The sequence below is a fragment of the Physeter macrocephalus genome, chromosome 4 (genome assembly GCF_002837175.3).
Source record: "Physeter macrocephalus isolate SW-GA chromosome 4, ASM283717v5, whole genome shotgun sequence".
Lineage (NCBI taxonomy): Eukaryota > Metazoa > Chordata > Mammalia > Artiodactyla > Physeteridae > Physeter > Physeter macrocephalus.
In genome coordinates, this window is record NC_041217.1 from 45,127,638 (window position 1) to 45,149,585 (window position 21,948).

Sequence of the window (21,948 nt, forward strand, 5' to 3'; positions counted from 1 at the left end):
TATATTTCATTTATTCTAAGAATCATATAAAATATTTTAGATAATTTTTAACCCCAATATATTTCTCTCACATATTTATTGTCAAGCAGCTTTAAGGTTTTTTTTGAATTGAACATATACTTTTTTAGACTTTCAGAAAATTATCCTCCTTTTTAAGGTTAAATCACTGTATGTAAACTAATATCAATATGTATGGAAGCTTTCCAAGTGCAAAAAGCATTATTTTTGGATAATCCAGAATGTTTAAAAGTATTGGTTTTGGGCTTCCCTGGTGGCGCAGTGGTTGCGCGTCCTCCTGCCGATGCAGGGGAACCGGGTTCGCGCCCCGGTCTGGGAGGATCCCACGTGCCGCGGAGCGGCTGGGCCCGTGAGCCATGGCCGCTGAGCCTGCGCGTCCGGAGCCTGTGCTCCGCAACGGGAGAGGCCACAGCAGAGGGAGGCCCGCATACCACAAAAAAAAAAAAAAAAAAAAGTATTGGTTTTTTTCAGAAACTGTAACCAGGCACAACTCGTTTGGAAACCAGTTTGGCTTTTATCTGATAAAGATATGCATACCAGGCAGCTCCACTCCTAGATATATACTTTAGTCAAATTTATGAACATGTACACTAAAGTCATGTATTAAAATTGTTTTAGGATCAGTGTTTATAATAGTCAAACAACTCAAATGCCCACTATTATAATGTCTAATATTAGAATTATAATTAGACATTAAAATGGATAAATTGTGGTATATTCATTTTGGGGAACACTATACATCAATTAAAGAAATGTTTCACACTACGTAGGCTAATGTGAATGAATCATACAGACATAATATTTAGTAAGAAAGCAAATTATTGGTATTATTTGGTATGATTCCATTTTAGTATAATTCAATAACAGACAAAAGTAAACTCTATTTTTAGGATGCTCCATTCATGGGAAATATAAATAATACCAATGAAGTGATTACTGTTAAAATCAGGACAGTGATTTCTCTGAGGAGAAATTGGGAGTTGTGACTGGGTGAGGACACATAGGGATCTTCAGGAGTATTAACAGTATTCTAGTTCTTAATCTGTTTTTATTTCATAATCGTATATTCATTGAAGTATAAATTTAATTTTTATGTATTCTTCTGTGTGCCATATTTCAAAATAATATAAGGTTTAAAAATTACAGATCTTTAAATGCTTCCCCCCAGAAAAGACAAGTTTCAGATAAGATTTAACCAGTGGGCATAAGAAATGAGAAGCAGAGCTACTTCTTAGTTTTCCTGAAAATAAGGATTCTACAGAGTCCCAGGTAACAAAATAGAGGCTTCCTAGTGTCTTTATATGTATATATAAGTGAAAATATTTGTGCCATTATATTATTTAGGAATCTTCTGCTACATGTGATGTAACATTAACTAAAAGTAGTTTAAATTAAAAAGGAAATATATTGGCTCACATAACTGGGAAGTCCAGAGCAGAGATGCTTTTGATATGGTTGGATTCCAGAGTTCATATTTTGTCATCAGAAATCTGTGTCTCTGTATCTCTGTTCTGCTTAAATTTTCTTGCCTTAACTTATATGGGCAGGCCACAAAGTGGGCAGCCTGGCTGCAGACTGGCCTGGCTTCATATCCTTTCAGTTTTTTTTTTTGTTTGTTTGTTTTTTTTTGTGGTATGCGGGCCTCCCTCTGCTGTGGCCTCTCCCGTTGCGGAGCACAGGCCCCGGAGGCGCAGGCTCAGCGGCCATGGCTCACGGGCCCAGCCGCTCCGCGGCACGTGGGATCCTCCCAGACCGGGGCGCGAACCCGGTTCCCCTGCATCGGCAGGCGGACGCACAACCACTGCGCCACCAGGGAAGCCCATCCTTTCAGTTTTACAACTTCATTTAAAAGGGATCATCTTTTGCTATAGCTCCTGCACTTAAACAAACAAACAAACAAAACAAATAAGCAAACAAAAACCCTGAAGGATTCTGGTTGGCCTGCCTTGGGAATCTGCCATCCTTGAATCAATTACTAAGGACAGGAAGGTAGGGTATCTGATTGGGCTGGCCCAGTCTCGAGTCCACCTCACTGCTGACAGTGAACTGGATCAACTCCTCCTGAAAAATGGAATGGTTTTCCTACAAGAAAGGAGATTTTGACATCAGATGATAGGGAGATGGGATGCTAGACAGATACATCACGTTATCTTGTAGTGATTATTTACAATAAGAGTTTTAGTATATTTTTAATAAGCCCTTCTATATTCCCAAATCGCTTTTTCCTTGTAAATCCAAGAGGTTTTCCTGTTCTCTGTTAATTCTTGCATCAGTGCTTTGGAGCCATTACCCAGCATCTTTTCTTTGTGTCCTATAAATATACTCAAGACATTTTACCTTAAAAAAAAAAAATCCTCTTTTGATCCTCCCATTTAGCTCTCTCAGGTTTCTTTGCCCTTTCAAAGCTGAACTCCTTCAAAGGATAGTAAAAAGCACAACTATGAATTTGAATTGTGGTTTAATACCTTTCAAGTTACATGACCTTGGGCAAGTTTCCTGAGCTTCAGTTTCTTCATTTATAATATAAAGTGAAAATAATATTATCATCCTTCTATGGATTTTATGAATATTGAATACCTTGTATTATAAGTGTAGAGTCTTATTTTGTATCTGGCACAAAAAGAATGCAGCCAGGGGATTAAGTCCAGGCTTTACTTAATAGATGTGTAGTTGTTGACAAATCACTTAACTTCCTTGAACTTCACTAGTCTAATATTTAAAATGTAAAATTAATACCTACTTTACAGAATTTTGTGAGGATCAAATGGGGTCATGAATGAATGCCTCTAACAATGCTGTTCTTTCTAAACTAATCATTATTTGCTCAGCCGATTCTCTTTTGGACCTTAGCTTATACTGAGCACACATAGCAAACTAATATGTGGTACAGTATGTTTTAAGACTTACTAATAGACATTAAATTTAAATGTATTTTCGCATGTATTTGATTTAAAAGGAAAATAAAACAGAAGTTTTCATCTATTTGCTTTTCAATTTGTAAATAGAAAATGAAGACTCATTAATTTATGATTTTCAGAATAGTCACTAGCATCCACCTTTGTTGAAGAAAACAAAAAAAAATCAGTGGAATATTCATTACCTTCATGGAAAAAGGTAGATTGAGTACAAAAAGACGTGAAACACAATCATGTGAAATAAAAAACTTAGTTTTATCCTAAATAAGGGGATTATTTTAAATTATCAACCTATAATTTTACTTCAAAAAACATCTTGATGTCTGTTACTTCAGGTGAGTCTTAAAGACTTTTGAAGCACTTAGGCTGCTTTGTTTTATAGTTCATTGCAGAGAGAAGCAGTGAAGCTTAGAGACTGGCTCCATTCAGTGATCACCTCTGTCAGTACAGGTGGCAGACCATTATCAACATTTGTTAACAAACAGTGATTACATCATGCTTGATTCTCAGATTGTACATGTGAGGCAGGTATTTACTTCTGTATTTCATAGAGCCATGGATGACATTTTGATATCTTAAATTATAAGATTTTAATGTTTATCTCTTTGTTTCCCCAATAAAACAATACTGATTCCATGACAAAGCCCCTATACATAGCAAAGATGGATATTCACTATTAGAGATACACCATGCTCCAACTTCTTAATACTTTATTTTAAAATGTATTGTTCAGTGATTTATTTTTATTGTAATTTAGACATATCAATTGCATATCAATGATAAATTGGATTGTTTAGTTCAATGAAATATTAATCATTGTAATAAGTTAAATAGTCATTTTAATGCTTTTTAAAAAATAGGTGGATGCCACAATACTACTTAGTGGGGGAACCCACTCTTATACTAGTGAGGTTTGATAGTACAGCTAGGTATTGATTATCAGATCTTGGTTGATTTTTTATGTTAATTGAGGGACAAGCTTAATAGCCAATACAAAATACAGATAATGCAAAAATTTCTTATGTTTAACATTTGTAATATTAAAAGAAATCAAGTACTAATATAGTTACATTTGGCTGCATCTTGCTTCCACTTTCTCACAAATCCTTTCCTTCTACATTTTTGTTGGCTCTTACCTTCACAGTTGCCAACAGATTGCCCTGTGTGAGTGACATGCCTTCACTGATAAAGGCAGATGTATTCAGCGTTTTGCTAAAATTATCTTAAATAAATATCGAATACATGCTGTTTATTTAACTCTCTGTGCTAAGAGTTTTGGGGGAAAACTTACAAAGTTAAAGCAGTGTCCAGAGGTTAGTAGGGGCATACAAATTACTATACTACATGCCACAAAGAGCTTTGGGATTAAAAGAAAGCAGAGATCTCATCAGGTTAAAATGAATAACAGAGACTTCATGTTCTAAGGCTGATTTATGATCAGCCTTAAAAGATCAGTAAAATTTCAAAGACATAGCTATGCTACATAGTATACCCCACCCCAGCCATTCACCCTAAGCTTGTGTGCCTTAACTCCAAGGGGAGCCTTGATATTCTTTTGAGTATCTGTGTATAAAGCACTATGGTAGTTGTTGATGTGTAAGACATAGTCTCTGTGTTCAAAGAGGGAAAGAAAAGGGAAATCTACATTTATTGGTCACCTACCACATGCCTACGTTGTGTCTCACATACATCTCATTTATCCTTATAACATCCCAAGGTGAGAGCCCGAGGTGGACATCCAGCTCCCCCAGCATTGCAAAATGCTTCCCAGGATGCCTACTTTGGTCTCACCTCATAGAGATCACTAGGCGAATCTGTGGGGCTTGTGCTCTAGAGCTCAGATAGAGACAGAGAAAGGGGTGGGACTTACAACAATGAATGCTGAAATCTTGGCAGACCACATCCCTGCTTGCAGTGGCACTCAAGGAGAAGTCCCAGCCTATAGCTCTGCCCATGTGCAGAGCCAAGCCAGTGACCTCATCTGGCCAGAGGAATTGGTTGGCAGTTCTGCTCTATTTAGATCCTCTGTCAGTGGGCCATAATGGCTGTAGAGCCTGTTCTACTGCCCTGCCCAGGCAAGGAAGCAAATTCACAGGCCCCAATTGCCAGTTTAGGCTTCAGTCCTGACCTTCTAGGAAGTTTGTCCAGAGAACCGGAGCAGCTGCAGATCCCATCTTACAGCCCTGCTCAGTCAGAGAGCCAAGGCAGCAGCCCTGCCCAACTGTTGGGCATAGCCTCTGCCCCTGCATAACCAGGTAGCCTGAAGAGTCACCCTGGGCAGCCTCAGAGCCCAGCCTATAGTACCATCAAGCCATGAAGCCCAGCCTACAGTCCTGCCTAATTGCTGAACACAGCCTGCAGCCTCATCTAGTCAAGGAGCCTGGATAGTAACCCTACCTGACCACACAGTGAAGTCTTTAGCCCCACCCAGCTGTGTGATATAGCTGGAAGCCCTTCTTGATCAGAGAGCCCATTCTGTTATCTTGCCCAACAGTGGAACACAGCCAACAGCCTATCTGATCATGAAGCCAAGCCTGTGGTCCTGCCCAACTTCAAAGCACAGCCTGTGGCCCCACCTAAACAGAATCCAGCCAGTGGCACCATCTGGTGGGGAGTGCAACCTGATACCTCATCCAACCGGGAGTTATTGCAGAACTCAGCCCATAACTCTTCCTAATCGTAGAGTCTACCCAATGGTACCACCCTGCCAGGGAACATAGCCTGTGAAATTGCCTATCCAGAGGTGATTGCAGAGCCCCACTAGTGGCCAATCTGACCATGGAGCACAGCCAGCAGCCCCACCCAATCAGTGAGTTCACCCAACGGCCCTGCTTGTATGTGGATCCCAGCCAGTAGGCCCACCTAGCCACAGAGCCAACCCAGTGTCACCACCACTCCCTACCCCAACCTCAGAGCATGAACAGTGGCCTCCCCCAACTAAAGATTTTGAGATCAAGTCCTGCTTTTTCCCATGGATGCTACCAGCATTATTCCAAACTGAGCTAACTGGTGAAGGTCTTTCCATGCCACAGCAAACCTGTAATGTCTGTAAGAGGGAGACTGCTTACTCAAGTGTGCAGATAGCAATGCAGGGGATCAAGGATCATGCAGAATCAGGTAAACATGACATTACCAAAGGAAACTTATAAAGATCAAATAACTGACTCTAAAGAAATAGAGATCTATGAACTATCTGACAGAGAATTCAGACTGATCCTCTAAAAGAAGTTTGGTGAACTACAAGGACACACAGACAACTAAATGAAGTTAGGAAAGCAATGATGAAACAAACAAGTTCAACAAAACAACAGAAATGTCAAACAGATAGAAATCCTAGATCTGAAAAATACAATGACAGAACTGATGACTTCAATAGAGAGCTACAACACACTCAACCAAACATAAGGAAGAATTAGTGAACTAGAAGGTAGGTCATTTGAAATTATCAAGTCAGAGGAACAAAAAGAAAAAAAGTGGAGAAAGACTTATCGGATACTATCAAATTAAACAATGTATACATTATGGGAATCCTAGAAATAAAAGAGAAAGAGAAGGGGACAGAAAATCTATTTAAAGCAATAATGGATGAAAACTTCCCAAACTTAGGGAGAGAATGAACTTCCAGATTTATGAGGGCCAAAAGACCTCAATGGTTAGAATCTGAAAAGGGCTGTACCAAGACACATTATATTTAAATTGCCAAAAATTGAAGACAAAGAATTTTGAATGCAGCAAGAGAAAAGCTACTCATCATATATAAGACTATTTACAGAGTCATAAGACTATTTAGTTTCTCAACAGAAACACTGTAGGCCAGGAAGGAGTGGGATGATATATTCAAAAGAGTGAAAGAAAAAGACTGTCAACCAAGAATACTATACCTGGTAAAGCTGTCCTTCATAAATGAAATAGAGATAAAGACTTTCCCAAACAAACAAAAGCTGAGGGAGTTCATCATCACTAGACCTGCCTTTCAAGAAATACTAAAGGGCATTCTTCAAGCTGAAATAAAAGGATGCTGATTAACATCATAAAAACATGAATGTGTAAAATTCACTGGTAATGGTAAATACACAGTTAAAGTAAGATTCTCTAATACATAATGGTAGTACATAATTCATTTACAACTCTTTTCAAAAAGTTACAAAACAAGTGTATTAAAAATAACCTCAACTACAGCAATTTTTATCACAATATATATAAAAAAGATGTAAATTGTAACATCAGTAACTTAAAGTGTGAGGTGGGAAGAAATAAAAGTATGAAGTTTTTGTATGCTATCAAAGTTAAGTTGTTATCAACTTAAAATAGGATGTTATAACTATAAGATGTTTTATGTAAGACTCTTGTTAACCATAAAGCAAAAACTGACAGTAGATTCACAAAAGAAAAGAGAATCAAAGCATACCATTACAAAGAATCATCAAATCACAAAGGAAGACTCTAAGAGAGGAAGCAAGGAGCAAAGGATTTACAAAAAAGAATACAATTAACAAAATGTTAATAGTGAGTCCTTATCTATCAATAATACTTTAAATGGATAAATTATTTAATCAAAAGACATGGAATGGCTGACTGGACAAAGGAAAAAAAGAAACAGGATCCAATGGTATACTGCCTAAAGAGTCTCACTTTAGCTTGAAGGACACACATAGACTGAGAGTAAAGGGGTAGAAAAAGATATTTCAAGTAAGTGATAACCAAAAGAAAGTAGAGGTAGCTATATGCTTATATCAGACAAAATAGACTTTAAGGTAAAAATGTTCAAAACAGAAGAAGAAAGTTGTGTAATGATAAAGGAGTCAAACCATCAAGAAGATATAACAAATTATGAAATTTGTATGCACTTACCTATATGTTCAGAGCACCTAAATATATAAAGCAAATAGAAACAGAACTAAAAGCAGAAATAAATAGCAATACAGTAATATTTGGGTACTTCAGTACCCCACTGTCAACAATGGATCGATCATCCAGGCAGAGAATCAATAAGGAAACAGCAGATTTTAGCAGTACTGTAGACCAAATAGACCTAACAGGTATACACAGAACAGTCCATCCACCAGCAGCAGCACATTTTTCTCAAGCACACATGGAACATTTTCTAGGATAGATCATAGGTTAGGTCACAGAAAAAGTCTCAACAAATTTGAGATAGAAGTTATATAAAGTATCTTTTACAACCACAATGTTATGAAACTAGAAGCTAATAACAGGACGAAAGCTGGAAAATTCACAAATGTGTGCAAATTAAAAACACACTCCTGAATATACAATGGATAAAAAAAGAAATTTTTTAAAAAAATCTTGAGACAAGTGAAAATAGAAACACAACATATCAAAACTTATAGGATACAGCAAAAGGAGTTCTAAGAGGGAATTTTATAGTGATAAATGCATACATCAGGAAAAGAGAAATATCTCAAATGAACAACCTAACTTTACACCTCAAGGAACTGGAAAAAGTAGTACAGACTAAGCCCACAGTTAGTAGAAGGAAGGAAATAATAAAGACTATAAGACAAATAAATAAAATAGAGAATAGAAAAACAATGGGAAAGATTGACAAAACTAAGAGTTGATTCTTTGAAAAGATAAGCAAAATTATATACTTTTAGCTAGATTAACTGAAAAAAAAAGAGGGTGCAAATAAATAAAATTATTTAAAAAGAGGAGACATTACAACTGATACCTCAGAAATACAAAGGATCATAAGAGACTACTGTGAAAAATTATACACCAACAAATTGGATAACCTAGAAAAAATGAATAAATTTCTAGAAACACACAAGACTCAAGAAATAGAAAATCTGAGTAGACCAGTAACAAGTAAGGAGATTAAATCAAGAATCAAAACTCCCCCAACAAATAAAAGCCTGGGACCAGATGGTTTCACTGGTTCATACTACCAAACATTAAAACCAAACATTTTAAGAAGCATTAGTACCAATCTTTCTCAAACTCTTTCAAAAAAATTGAAAAGGAGGGAAAACTCCCAAACTCATTTTACAAGGCAAGCTTTACCCTGTTACCAAAACCAGAGAAGGATACTACAAGAAAAGAAAACTGTAAGCCAATATCCCTGATGAATGTAGATCAAAAGTTCTCAACAAAATACTGGCAAACTAAATTGAACAACACATTAAAAGGATCATATTCCATGATCAAATGGGATCATCCCTGGGATGCAAGGATGGTTCAACATATGCAAGTCATAAAAGTTATGTATCACATTAATAAAATGAAAGGTAAAAATCATATACTCATCTCAATAGATGCAGAAAAGCATTTGACAAAATTCAACATCCATGCGTGAGAAAAGCTGTCAACATACTGGGTATAGATGACACGTACCTCAACATAATAAAGGCCATATATGACAAGCCAGCAGCTAACATACTCAATGGTGAAAGGTTGAAAACTTTTTTTCTGGACATACAGATGGCCATCAGGTACATGAAAAAGTGCTCAATATCACCAATCTTTAGTGAAGTGCAAATTAAAACCACAACAAAGTATAACCTTACACCTATTAGAATAGCTATCATCAAAAAGACAAGAATTAACAAGTGTTGGGAGGATATGGAGAATAGGGATCCCTTGTGCACTGTTGGTGGGAATGTGAATCGGTGCAGCTACTGTGGAAAACAGTATGGAGGTTCCTCAAAGAGTCAAAAATAGAACTACCATTTGATCCAGCAATTCCACTTCTGAGTATTTATCCAAAGGAAACAAAGACACTAACTCAAAAGAATATCTTCACCCCACATTCATTGCAGCATCAGTTGCAATAGTGAACACATGGAAACAATCTAAGTATCTATTGAGTGATGGATGGATTAAGAAAATGTGGTATATACATATAGGGGAATACTATTCAGCCATAAAAAAGGAAATTCTGTTATTTGTGACAACATGGATGAACCTTGAGGGCTTTATGCTAAGTGAAATAAGTCAGAGAAAGACATGTATGATCTCACTTATATGTGAAAACTAAAAATGTTTGTTGATGGTTGGGACTTCCCTGGTGGTCCAGTGGTTGAATGCATGCTTCCAATGCAGGGGGCATGGGTTCGCTCCCTGGTAGGGAAACTAAGATCCCATATGCCCTGTGGCGTGGCCACAAGATTAAAAAAAAAAAAAAGACAAAGAGGAGGTTGATGGTCGCCAGGTGTGGGAGATGTGGGAAATGGGTGAGTGTGGTGAAAGAGTACAAACTTCCAGTTATTAGAGTAATAAGTTCAAGGGATGTAATGTACAGCATAGTAACTGTAGTTGACAATACTGTATTGTATATTTGAAAATTGCTTCCCACAAAAAAGACAAAAATTCTCACCATTAAAAACAAAAATCGTAACTATGTGAGGTGATATATGTATATGTAAATAAGTAAAATCATCACTTCGTACACCTTAAACTTACACAATGTTTTATGTCAATTATATCTCAATAAAGCTGGGAAAAATTAAACGATATAAACTTACAATTACATATATTAAAAACAGAAAGTGGTAAATACTAATTATTTTGCCACATTTTACTGTTATCTATACTTTTTAGTCTGTTTATGTCTGTTTTATCTGTTGGAAGTAGCATATAATGGTGTGTTGTTGAGCATTGCTTCTCAACTCCAGTATATTTATTTTCTATATTTGATGAGTTATGGTAATGGCCAACTACTGCTAACGCTACAGCTAGGTCCCTATTACCCAACTTATTATTAGAATTATTAGTATTATATTTATTTGCATTAACAAAGCTATAATTTATTGTTGTAAGTTTTTCTGCCATCATTGAAGTCATTAGTAGCCACTAGTGATTATTGTTTATAATTTCCAAAGTGTGTTTTTATCATATATCTTATGTTTTACAATATCATCAATCTAGGCTCAGCCTTCACTCCCTGTTATTGACACTTCACTGAGGTATATTTCAAAAACATGCATTGTCTTATCCTTCAAAGCAAAACACCATTATAAGTCTATGTGTGAACTTCCTTTTTTCTCTGCGGTGTAAATGTCAATCGATACTTGTTGTTTAGCTATATTTTATACATTTTTAGATATTCTCATTTTTTAAATCTTTGACATTTTTGCTAATTTTGTGTGCTCACCCTGCCTGCTACTAGTAATAATGAATACATTAATTGAAGAAAGAGAAATACCAAGGGAAGCTTAATTAGACATGCTAAATAGATCCCATTTCATCTTTAAACCAGAAAGAGAAGGTTGAATTTCCACTTTCCAAAGGATTATACCTATTTCCCATTACTTTCTCACTCATTTTGTTAGCAACCTTTTTTCCGTTTTCACAGGGATTCATTTTTAGTCGCTTTCATGTTGAGATAGTATCTGAGATCCCATAAGAGCTTATTATATCTGACCTTAGTCTTCACAGATAGTCAGTATTGATTCTACTCAGCTGGACTGGTATTTTGTAGGTTTAGTCTACTGTTTTCATGTAACACATGAACTAACTAAAAATCAAAACCTTGGCTATGTTGCTGAAACTAGACCTGAAGGATACTAACTCCAAGGCTGCCCCCCGCACCCAGAATATAGATATATTTTTAAAAATAGGCTGGGATTGTCAGTTTTATTTTTAGGGATCAAGTTCAAACTTTCAAATGCTTTTGTTTTTAAAGAACATTTATTAAATATATTGTTTGTATATGTGTGAGAGACAGACAGTTGAATGGGGAAGGTGGTGGAGGGAGAGGGGAAGGGGACCAAGAGATAGAGACAGAGATGAGTGCAGGGAGAGAGGAAGAGAGAATGAGTGTGAATGAATGAATATGAATAAATGTAAGCTCCATATCTAAATGCAAAGCAGAAATTTATGTCTATTTGTCATTTTGTTAAATAATTTATCCTGATAAAGCTTATATCTGGGCATCCCTCTATTTGCACTGTAACTGTAGTGACATCTACCTCCTCTTCCACACTCCCATCCTCCCCTACTTCACGACTTCTGTGTCTGTATCAGACTCAAGTAGAGTTGCCTATTTCCTTGTCCTTTGGGAAGGCACTCTACTTTTACCTCTGTATCCAGGGCCTAGAACAGTACATGCATCTTATGTGTTCAGTGACTGCATGTATGAATGCTGAAGGGTGTTTAAACTTTTGTTTTAATGGTCTCACCACATTCAAGGAAATAAAGGTTAATCCCTTTTATACCTTGTATATTCAACTCATCATCACTTACTTAGGAAGAGGGAAAGGTTGAGTGAACTAGTTTCTCTAGGGCTGGTTACAGTTATCTTACGGGCAGCATTTTTGTATAGCCATTTTAGTAGAGATCAGGGAGAAGACAAAGAGGCTTATAACTTGGTAGTAAGAGAAGCACTGTAGACTCTTTATGTGCACATTAGTGTCACTTGAAGCTTCAATGACGGAATTGCTAAAGGGGTAAAAAATAACAGTGTGCTTACATTCTAAATAACTGCATAAAAACTGAAAAATGTCTGCTGACTTGAACAGCTGGGGTAAAAGCCAAGGCCCCCAACTCATAGGTAAAAAAGAAATAGGCAAATATTTAGAGAAACAAAATGACAACAGCTAACTGTACTTATTTAACTTTAGGAGATTTTATTTAACTAATTTACATATTTCATGGTTTATAGTAGAAAACAAGTGGTCAGTTTGTACAGGAACTTAAATAAACAGTTACATTTCTAAGTGGGTAAACAGAACTCTACTTGATTCAATTATTCAGGCAGGAAGTTGGTCTAACAAATGTGTCAAATACCATAATCAGCCAAGGTCACACTTTCAAAGAAGTGACATTTAAAGTAAATGTTTACATAACAGTTACATCCTAGGACCTTGAGTAAGGACAACTTTTTCTGTTTGCTTGGTACAAATTCTAAAATACTGAATATGTCCCTCTCTAAATTCTTTCAGCTTATTGATACCATAATTTAGAGATCGATTCTTTTGATTTCAGATTTTATTCTCTGTTCAAGATAAAAATATCTGGGAAGGTATATCAGATTTTAGTTGTCATTTAAATCTTAATGAGAGAAGCTTATAAGCTGAAACAGCTGAAAACCTTTTTATAGAGAGAAAAATAGCAACATCAAGACGATTCTGGGAGGACAGTATCATGCTATCTATCAAAATTAAAAATGCATTTTATCCTTTGACTCAGCAATCCCTCTTTTGGGAAATTATTGAGGGAGAAAAGCAAGGTGCATAGCAATGTATTTAGAATGCTATCTTTTATATCGGAAAGGGAAAAAGTAAAACAAGAAATGTAATTCTTTTATTTGCATAAAGAAACACTGGCAGGATGTATGAGAAATTATTGAGTAGTTATGAGATTATGCAAAAGAGGTTAGGGGGACAGATACAGGGATTAGTGGATATAGGGATAGAGAGGAGTGAGACTTTTTTTTAACCTTTATATACTTTTAAATTGTTTTGATTTTTTACATCATCTGACTGTATTACCTATTTTTAAGATGTCTTAACAAGTAAATGACAAGGTGATTAAAATTAGCAAAAGAGGGAAATTCATCTCAAGTGGGGAAGCTTGAAACTTGGAACACAGATTTTACCTATGTCACTGCAGAAAGCTGGCTCTGAAGAATTTCATTCACTAGTGGCCTTCAACCACTAATACAGGGGACTAATAACATGAAGGAATGTTTCTGACATTCTGGTCAAATGCCACTCAGTCATGTTCTGTATGTATATGTTTTCCTGTAGATGCCAGAGGAACAAGCATTCTGTGTCTTGGTGAAAATCATGTATGACTATGGTTTACGAGACCTCTACAAAAACAACTTTGAAGATCTTCACTGCAAATTCTATCAGTTGGAGAGACTCATGCAGGTAAATAAATATTGGGAACTTTTATCACTCAGGGATTTGTTGACTTACAGGGAAAGTCCAATAAAATTGAAAAATAATGGTTTATGAAAATCTAATGGAAAGTTACAGAAAAGGTAAATGGATTTGGTTTCTGACCAATATCTACAGTGGTCTTAATATCATAAAATATTTATTTAACTATTTGACCATTTATAAAAATAGTCTTCCATTTAAAATATTCAACTTTAATACACTTTGAAGTGCGAATATGGTGAATTAAGTCAGTAAAGAGATTTCCCAGTATTATTTGTATATAACTGAAGATATTTACATAATAAAAACTGAAATACTTAAGATTTTTCTCAATATTAATTAGCACCAGTACCATATTTAGGTCCACATGTAGAGAACACTTTAAAGACACAGAAAGATATTGATGAAATTAAAAACCACCTAAAATATTGTAGTATAGGGGCACACTTTAAATTTTTTCCTCTGTAATTTCCAGATCTCAAACAATGTTGTTAACTATTTCATAATGTATATGTGTAAATTATATGTATGAGAAATAGGTATTCTTTTATATATCTGTCATAAAAAAGATTGTGAGCAAGGGCAAAATTATTGTCTAGTGCTGTTAAAGGAATTACTGAGTAGCTTTGAAATTCCACCTGAGGTTGTAAATCTTAAATTCGTAATGGGTCTATGCAACATGTTTATATGGCTTTCTCTATAAGAGGTATTGGGAATCCAAGAGAAATGTGAAGAAAATACATGATTGAATTGATTCCATATTGGGGAAAAGTAAAGTGGTTGGGGAGGAAGGTTACTGGGATGTGGCAGTAGAGGATACTGGTAGGAGCTTATTGACATGACCTGTCAGGAGATCACTAGGTGTCTAAGGGGGAAGTGAAGCCAATAGGAGACAAAGACTAGAACAGGGAAGTGGAAGGCAGAGAGTTTGCAGTGAGGTTAAGGACAGCTGTATTAGGAGAAGGGAATGTATGAGGGTAGAAGACCTGAAATGTGAAGAAGAAATAAAGGGGGAGGAGGATGTCAAAAGAACTGTAAGCACAATGACAGATGGGCATTGAGGGGGAAAAAGACTGTGTAGAAGAATCTGGTAACTATGGACAGTAAAAGCAATGGGTTCTTTTTTAGAGATTTAATTCTTCTAAGTAAATATTTGGGATTCTTCACATTTTTTATCTTTCATTTACCTTCCATTTTTAAAAGTTCATATTTTTTCAAAGGTCAGTATTCTTAAGAGCTTTGAGAGTCAAATAAAAGTACCTGATAAATGAATAGCATGTTCATGGTACTATGAAGAAACCCAAATACATTTTCTGTTAGCACTTTTGTCCGTTAACTGAATGACCACTTCGATACCCCATTAAAAGTACCTGATGGGTACATTGGGGTGTTTTTCAAAGAGCATCTTGTACAAAAAGTGGGGTTTTTTATTTCTGTGGTCTGTTTCTGAAAACAAAACTAAAGTGGGCTTTTTTTTTTTTTTTTTTGGTACGCGGGCCTCTCACTGCTGTGGCCTCTCCCGTTGCGGAGCATAGGCTCCGGACACGCAGGCTCAGCGGCCATGGCTCATGGGCCTAGCCGCTCTGTGGCATGTGGGATCTTCCTGGACCGGGGCACGAACCCGTGTCTCCTGCATTGGCAGGCGGACTCTCAATCACTGCGTCACCAGGGAAGCCCTAAAGTGGGCTTTTATATATCTTTGCCTTTGTCTTTCAGTTACGGGAATAGCTATGCTAATGCTTTATACTTTACCTTTCATGCTTTTGAAAAGCATTTACTTGTATAACTCAGGGGAAAAAGAGCTAGCATAAAGGGTTTTTCTAGGAGACATCCAATTTTATACATTATATACTTGTACAATTTCTGTACTTTGTAATTTTTAATATGTTGAAGATAGATTGTTAAAAGTATGCTTATGTTTTGGGCTTCAGTTACCATAATGTACTGAAGTAATATCATAGAACCCAGATGATGTTGATATTAAATGGTCTTCAAAGAAAAGATACATTTCTTTTCTGGCTAGTTAGGAGTTCAACCCTGAGTGGAGTGCTGTGACTTGACCGTGGAGTCCTGATACTCACTAGACCACAGGTGTTCTGTCAGAGCAAGCATTTCCCAAGAAACAGCAACAGTCAAGTGAGCAAGAGTTGATCTTTGTTATTTGTTCATAACACGTCTTTCTTGTTCTCTCTCTGTCATATGCCCAGTTCTCATCTCCTATCATCACTTCTATGTAGTTATATAAAAGTCAACAAATGCTGTAGTAAATTGAGAGTGATCATAGCAAGCTTGTCATAAATTGCAGTTGTTGCAGGAAATGAGGCGTCTTCAGTGTTCCTCCCCCACAATTTTCCACTTTGACTTTCAGGAGCAGTTACCGGACCTGCACGGCCATTTTTCTGATCTGAACCTGGAAGCTCATATGTATGCATCCCAGTGGTTTCTCACTCTTTTTACTGCCAAGTTCCCACTCTGCATGGTCTTCCACATCATTGACTTACTGCTTTGTGAGGTAGAGTGACTCCCATCTCTCATGTTTAAGTCAAAATAGAAAATAGTTTCTACTTAACATGATTAACAATTTTCTTCATTTTCTTTTTACCTTAAAAAAGAACATTAAGCCATAAATACTGACCAAAAAGTTCTATTTGAATTTTTAGTAAAGACTACTTGTAATTTTATTATTTGTGAGAAATGAAAATGTTAGGCATATATAATTTCTACAAAGTAAAATGAGGTAATTAAATTTGTATCATTAAATTCACAATAAGCCTATATCTGTGTAATTATGCATTACTAATACCAAGGACCTTTAAATAAGTGAAATTAGAATCAGGTGTTTTTAATGGTAACGTAATTATACTCCAAGAGTGAATATAAATGAAAATTTTATGGTAATTAAATTCTCAATTCATAAGATGTCTCTTCCTGTGTGTTGTTTGAGACTCCTACCAGACAATTGAGAAGTGATAAACTAAAGCTTCTATAGCATATAATTATATGTTTAGACAGTAGAGTATTTCAAAAATTAGTTTGCAGAATTCCTTAGGTATCTATATTTGTTTCCTTTATTGTTTTTAGTTCCTTAGATGGCTGTATTTATTTACTTTACTCTTTTAAAGATGTAAGTAATATTACACACACATACATCGTATACTGCCGATCAAAATGTTTGTCTTTGCGGTGATGAAAAAGTTGCTGGATAAGAAAAACTTTTTTATTAGGAATATAAATGTATATAAAAATATAACTGTCTTAATGTAAAAAGCTGGAGTAATCAAAAGTATAAACTTAATATAATCTAGACAGTTTTATATTACAATATTACTTTTTTAACACAAAGTTTCGTCTTTCTTAGAAGAAAAGTCTAACCATTTAAATCACCCCAGGAACTAGAAATTTCATTATAAAAATAAGGTTAAAAAAGATAAAACATATAAGCTATATAAAGCATAACTGTTACTTTTCAGCCTACTTACTGCAGTAACCATCTGATATGCAAGCACAGCTGGGTTTTGCTCTTCAAAGGTTCTAGCTGGCAGAAGCACAACATATGAAGGGTGCAGAGCATTTTGTAAACATGTAAGATTTTAAAACATTTGTAACATATTTTGATAAAGAAGAGTTGAGTGACTCACTGAGAGTCACAGAATAAGTTCCCGAATTCTGAATATAACAGCCAGAGTACCTGACTGATGACGCATTAATTCTATTTGTCTTACTTACAAATTACTTCCTAAAATGCCTATTTAAATTAAACCTAAAGGAAGAATGCAAAATTCGAGCTAAAACCTTATTCAAAGTCAAAATGGTGTGATCACAGTATGCACAAAGCAAACTGGACATTTGTACTAAAAACTCTACTTTGCCTGATTATCCAAATGGGTGTGGTGAACAGTTCTGACTCCTCTAATTTAGTTTAATATTCTTTGAAAGTAAAACCAAATTCATTGAGTTCTGTAATCTTAAAACAAGGTGATACTAAAATTTAGTTTTGATAAATATTTATAGGTCTTACTTATTGCACACTGAGCTGAGTTCAGTATTTCATGGTATTTATAAAAATAGGAAAAAGTGGGGGCATGACATTTTAACAGTTTTATCTTTATATATAGTAAGAGCTTGCAAATACTTGTTATCATTGCTTCATGTTTTTTGCTGATATTATCTAACTTCAGAGTAGATTGGTTCAGTGGTGTTCACTATACAAAAGAGAATGAAATTAATATGCTTAATCATACCAGTTAAATTGGATTTCTTGGTCACTTTTGGTAAAGTAGTAACACTGGAATAGTGACTTTGTAAAATTGTCTCTACCTGAATGGTGCCATACCTGACATTGGAGCACTGTCCACGGGTCTTCTGGAACCCAGATTCATAATTCCTCAGGAAATTTCATCTTGAAAATATTTGAATTTCTAATATCAGTTGCTAAGAAAATTAGCAACATTTATGGTAGGGAAAAGAAAAGTAAATTTATAAGCCTTCTCATCAGTTGTCAGCTGCGATTCATAATCACAGTGTTTGAAAGATCTTAATGCTCGTTAAAATTAATAAGAGCATCATAGATGTTACTTTTTCTTCCCTTAAACCTGTACTCTGCAGCGTTTAAGGAAGCTGCATAGCTTTCCAAATCAGGGAGTAGGTTGTAATCACAGCATCATGGTAACCAAGGAAATAAATGATAACATCCCTCAACAAAGTAAATAGCCTTTCAGAATAAAGTTTATTGGGAACAGTATTGTAGTGTGCTTCAGGATATTTGTTCTTTCCACTAAGTCATCTTTGTCAGAGGATTAATTTGCAAAGGAAATTTTTAGATAAACTTTTATTTCCTGCTTGTCTGTGTTTTCTCTTTGCCCCTTTCCTCCTTGTGGTTAATAAAATATTTATATCAAGGCTATTCTTTCATATATGATAAAATATTCCAAAAGAAGAAATGGAAACATAGTCTTAAATAGAATCATCCATAGGTATTTGTTTTCGTCATATTCTCTCTTTTTAAAGATAACTTAAAGATAATTAAGTTATTTAATTGTAAATAATTTAGATAATTTAAATCTTGATGGTTATGAATTAATATTGAGTTACAAATGGAAGGCTTGGAAATTCTTAGCTGGAAAAGTGTTGATTTTTCAAAGTTCATTATTCTGACAAAAAAAATGTATTGGTCTGCAGAGTATTTTGCACAAAGATCCTGTTGCAAAATGAGAAAGTCATTGAGCTTGAAATTTTACTCTTAGAAAGTATATCCTCATTTCATGTATTCCTAAGTTAAATATTTTTAAGGATTTCTTCACTCATTCTGAGGTTAAGAAGATGAAGTTAATTAAGTAGCAGAAAAGGGAAGAATTTTAGTAGACTTTGGCACTGCAGTTGGAATCAAAAACTAGTTATGGGTAGTTTTTCTTTTTCTTTTTTTTTTTTTTTTTTTTTGTGGTATGCGGGCCTCCCTCTGTCGCGGCCTCTCCCGTTGCGGAGCACAGGCTCCGGACGCGCAGGCCCAGCGGCCATGGCTCACGGGCCCAGCTGCTTCGCGGCACGTGGGATCCTCCCAGACCGGGGCGCGAACACGGTTCCCCTGCATCGGCAGGCGGACGCGCAACCACTGCGCCACCAGGGAAGCCCTATCGGTAGTTTTATTTAAAATATTTACTTAAAGCTGAATATGCGGTGACTTGGGTTAATTCTTTTGTTTGGTGAAGATGGATTGCCACAGGATTTGAAACTAGAGTTGAAAATACATTTTCTTATATTGAGATGAATGGAACTCTGTAAATTGACATTTAGCCCAAAATTGAAACGAAAAAAAATTCTTTTTAAAGAACAAAGCCTCCTATGTTTATTATCTGTCTCTGTTTATATGGAGGGATAAGAAGAAGGCTAAAAGTATTAATTACAGTGTAAATGCTATGCTGTTAATCCCCCAAGAATACAACATTGGTTTTTAAAGAACCTTTTATTTAAATATAACAGAATAAAAGAAAATGTGCAAAAATTAGTGTAAAACATGCTGATTTTTAACAAAGCAAACATACTAATGTAGTAAGTACCCAGATAAAAGAAAAAGAACATTATCTGCATTTCATAAGCCCTCCTCCCCTCAGTCACTACTCCTCTGAAGAGTGATCACTATCCTGACTTTTAACACCTAGATTAGTGTTAATTGGTTTTGAACTTTATATAAATGGCATCATACAATATGAACTCTTTTTCATCTAGCTTCTTCATTCATCATTATGTGAGACTCATCCATATAGTGCATCTAGGCATGGTTTATTTGTTCCATTTTGTGAATATGCTACAATTTATTTGTTCTTCCATTCTATTTTTGATGGGCGTTTGGGTCGTTTCCAGATTAGGGCTATCATAAATAGTGTTGCTGTGAACATTCTTGAACTTGTCTTTTGGTAAACATGTGTACGCATTTCAGTGGGTACACATCTAGGAGTGAAATTTCTGGGTTAGGGCATATGTAAGCTAGGGTTTTGTAGATGCTACCAAACAGCTTTCCAAAGTATTTTGAGCATCGCCTTTTGTGTTGTTTTTATTCAGTAAAAGTCTTCCTTGTGATCAGGGGCAGATTTTTTTGTTTTCTTTCTTTTTTTTTTTGTAGCTGGCAGGTCCTAGATCAGATTAGTGTTCATGAACATGGAGCAAAATGAACCTCATTTGGTGATTGAAGTCATTCACTTAATCTCTGAAGTTGCCTACAGATGGGAACTAAGAGATGGATCTAAGACCCAAATCACTTTTGTGCTTATATGAGGGCAGTTAACCCTGATGTGGAAAATTCATCAATGTATTCAGTTATAGAAGAAGCAGCATAGAGACAGCTTAACATTGGCGTTAAGGTATTTGGCTTTTTAGTTAACCCTTCCTGTATCACTTTCTTCACATTACTTTACCAATGTATGTCTTAGTTTCTTTCTCTGTAAAATGAAGCTAACAATACCTAGCTCCTGGGTTTATTTTAAGGATTAAATGCAATTATAAATATAAAGTGTCTAGCACTCTGTCTGCTACGTAGTAAATATTTACTTAATAATATTACCTTCCATTCTGCTCCATCCACCTGTATAGTCCTTTTAGTTGCTTCTCAATTTATTCAATTAACAACCGACTTTAGGGATTCTTAAGAGAGGGTTAACTAGCTGTTGGTTCGTTATTACCTTTCAAACCACCTTTGTTTTCCCCCCAGTTGAGGCACCTCTTTGCTAAAACCAAAAATTTAGCCATTGACCTTAATAGAAGTTTTATTCTATTTCTTATTGACTATCGTGATTCAAGTAGTCCTCCAAAGGTGTTTTTTCTTCCACCTTCTTCCAAAAGACGTAAGGAAAACAGTGTTTCTTTTAGTCTTAACAAGATAACTGACAGCTGGTGTTTAAAGTTGACTCTTCCCAGATAGTTCAGGTTTTAGAGTATCATATATATTCAGCTTTATATAGTAACTTGGTATTTCATGAAATTTAAGGAAATCATTGACCCTTGGAGTATATTTCCTGCCTCTCCTTTCTTCTTAGGGTGATGAGAAAAAAAATGACAGTATGGGATATCTGATTAAATACCACCAAGTATAATCCCTCTTTCAAAGCAGTTTTCTAAAGCTGTTATCTGAAGAATAGATTCATTGTATAATATCTTTACTCTTTGCCCCCATTTTCCTCCCTCAAATAGTGATACATTGAATTTTTAATTGAGATATAGTTGACATATAACATTGTGTAAGCTTGTATCACAACATGTTAGTTTGATACATTTATGTATTGCACTATGATTACTACAGTAGCATTAACACCTTTTCAAGTAATACATTGAATTTAAAGCACATCACGGGGCTTCCCTGGTGGCGCAGTGGTTGCGCGTCCGCCTGCCGGTGCAGGGGAACCGGGTTCGCGCCCCGGTCTGGGAGGATCCCGCATACCGTGGAGCGGCTGGGCCCGTGGGCCATGGCTGCTGGGCCTGCGCGTCCGGAGCCTGTGCTCCGCAACGGGAGAGGCCACAGCAGGGGGAGGCCAGCATACCACAAAAAAAAAAAAAAAAAAAAAAAAAAAAAAGCACATCACAATGGGCTGATATAAGGAAGATTAAGAACATAAACATAAAATTTTCTGAAAACTTTAAGAATAGTAATTGGTCACAAGAGAGGAAAGATATGCTTTGAC

The 21,948-nt window shown here is 35.8% G+C and overlaps 1 protein-coding gene across 2 annotated transcripts in view; it reads left to right on the plus strand.

Moving 5' to 3' along the window:
• RABGAP1L (RAB GTPase activating protein 1 like) overlaps window positions 1–21,948 on the plus strand; it is a 642,929-nt gene that overhangs the window by 391,056 nt on the left and 229,925 nt on the right. For both annotated transcript variants that reach the window (XM_055084169.1, XM_028488591.2), the window contains exons 15-16: window positions 13,643–13,768; window positions 16,149–16,292. In XM_055084169.1, coding sequence (XP_054940144.1) covers window positions 13,643–13,768; window positions 16,149–16,292 — 270 coding nt within the window. The remainder of the gene's footprint in view (window positions 1–13,642; window positions 13,769–16,148; window positions 16,293–21,948) is intronic.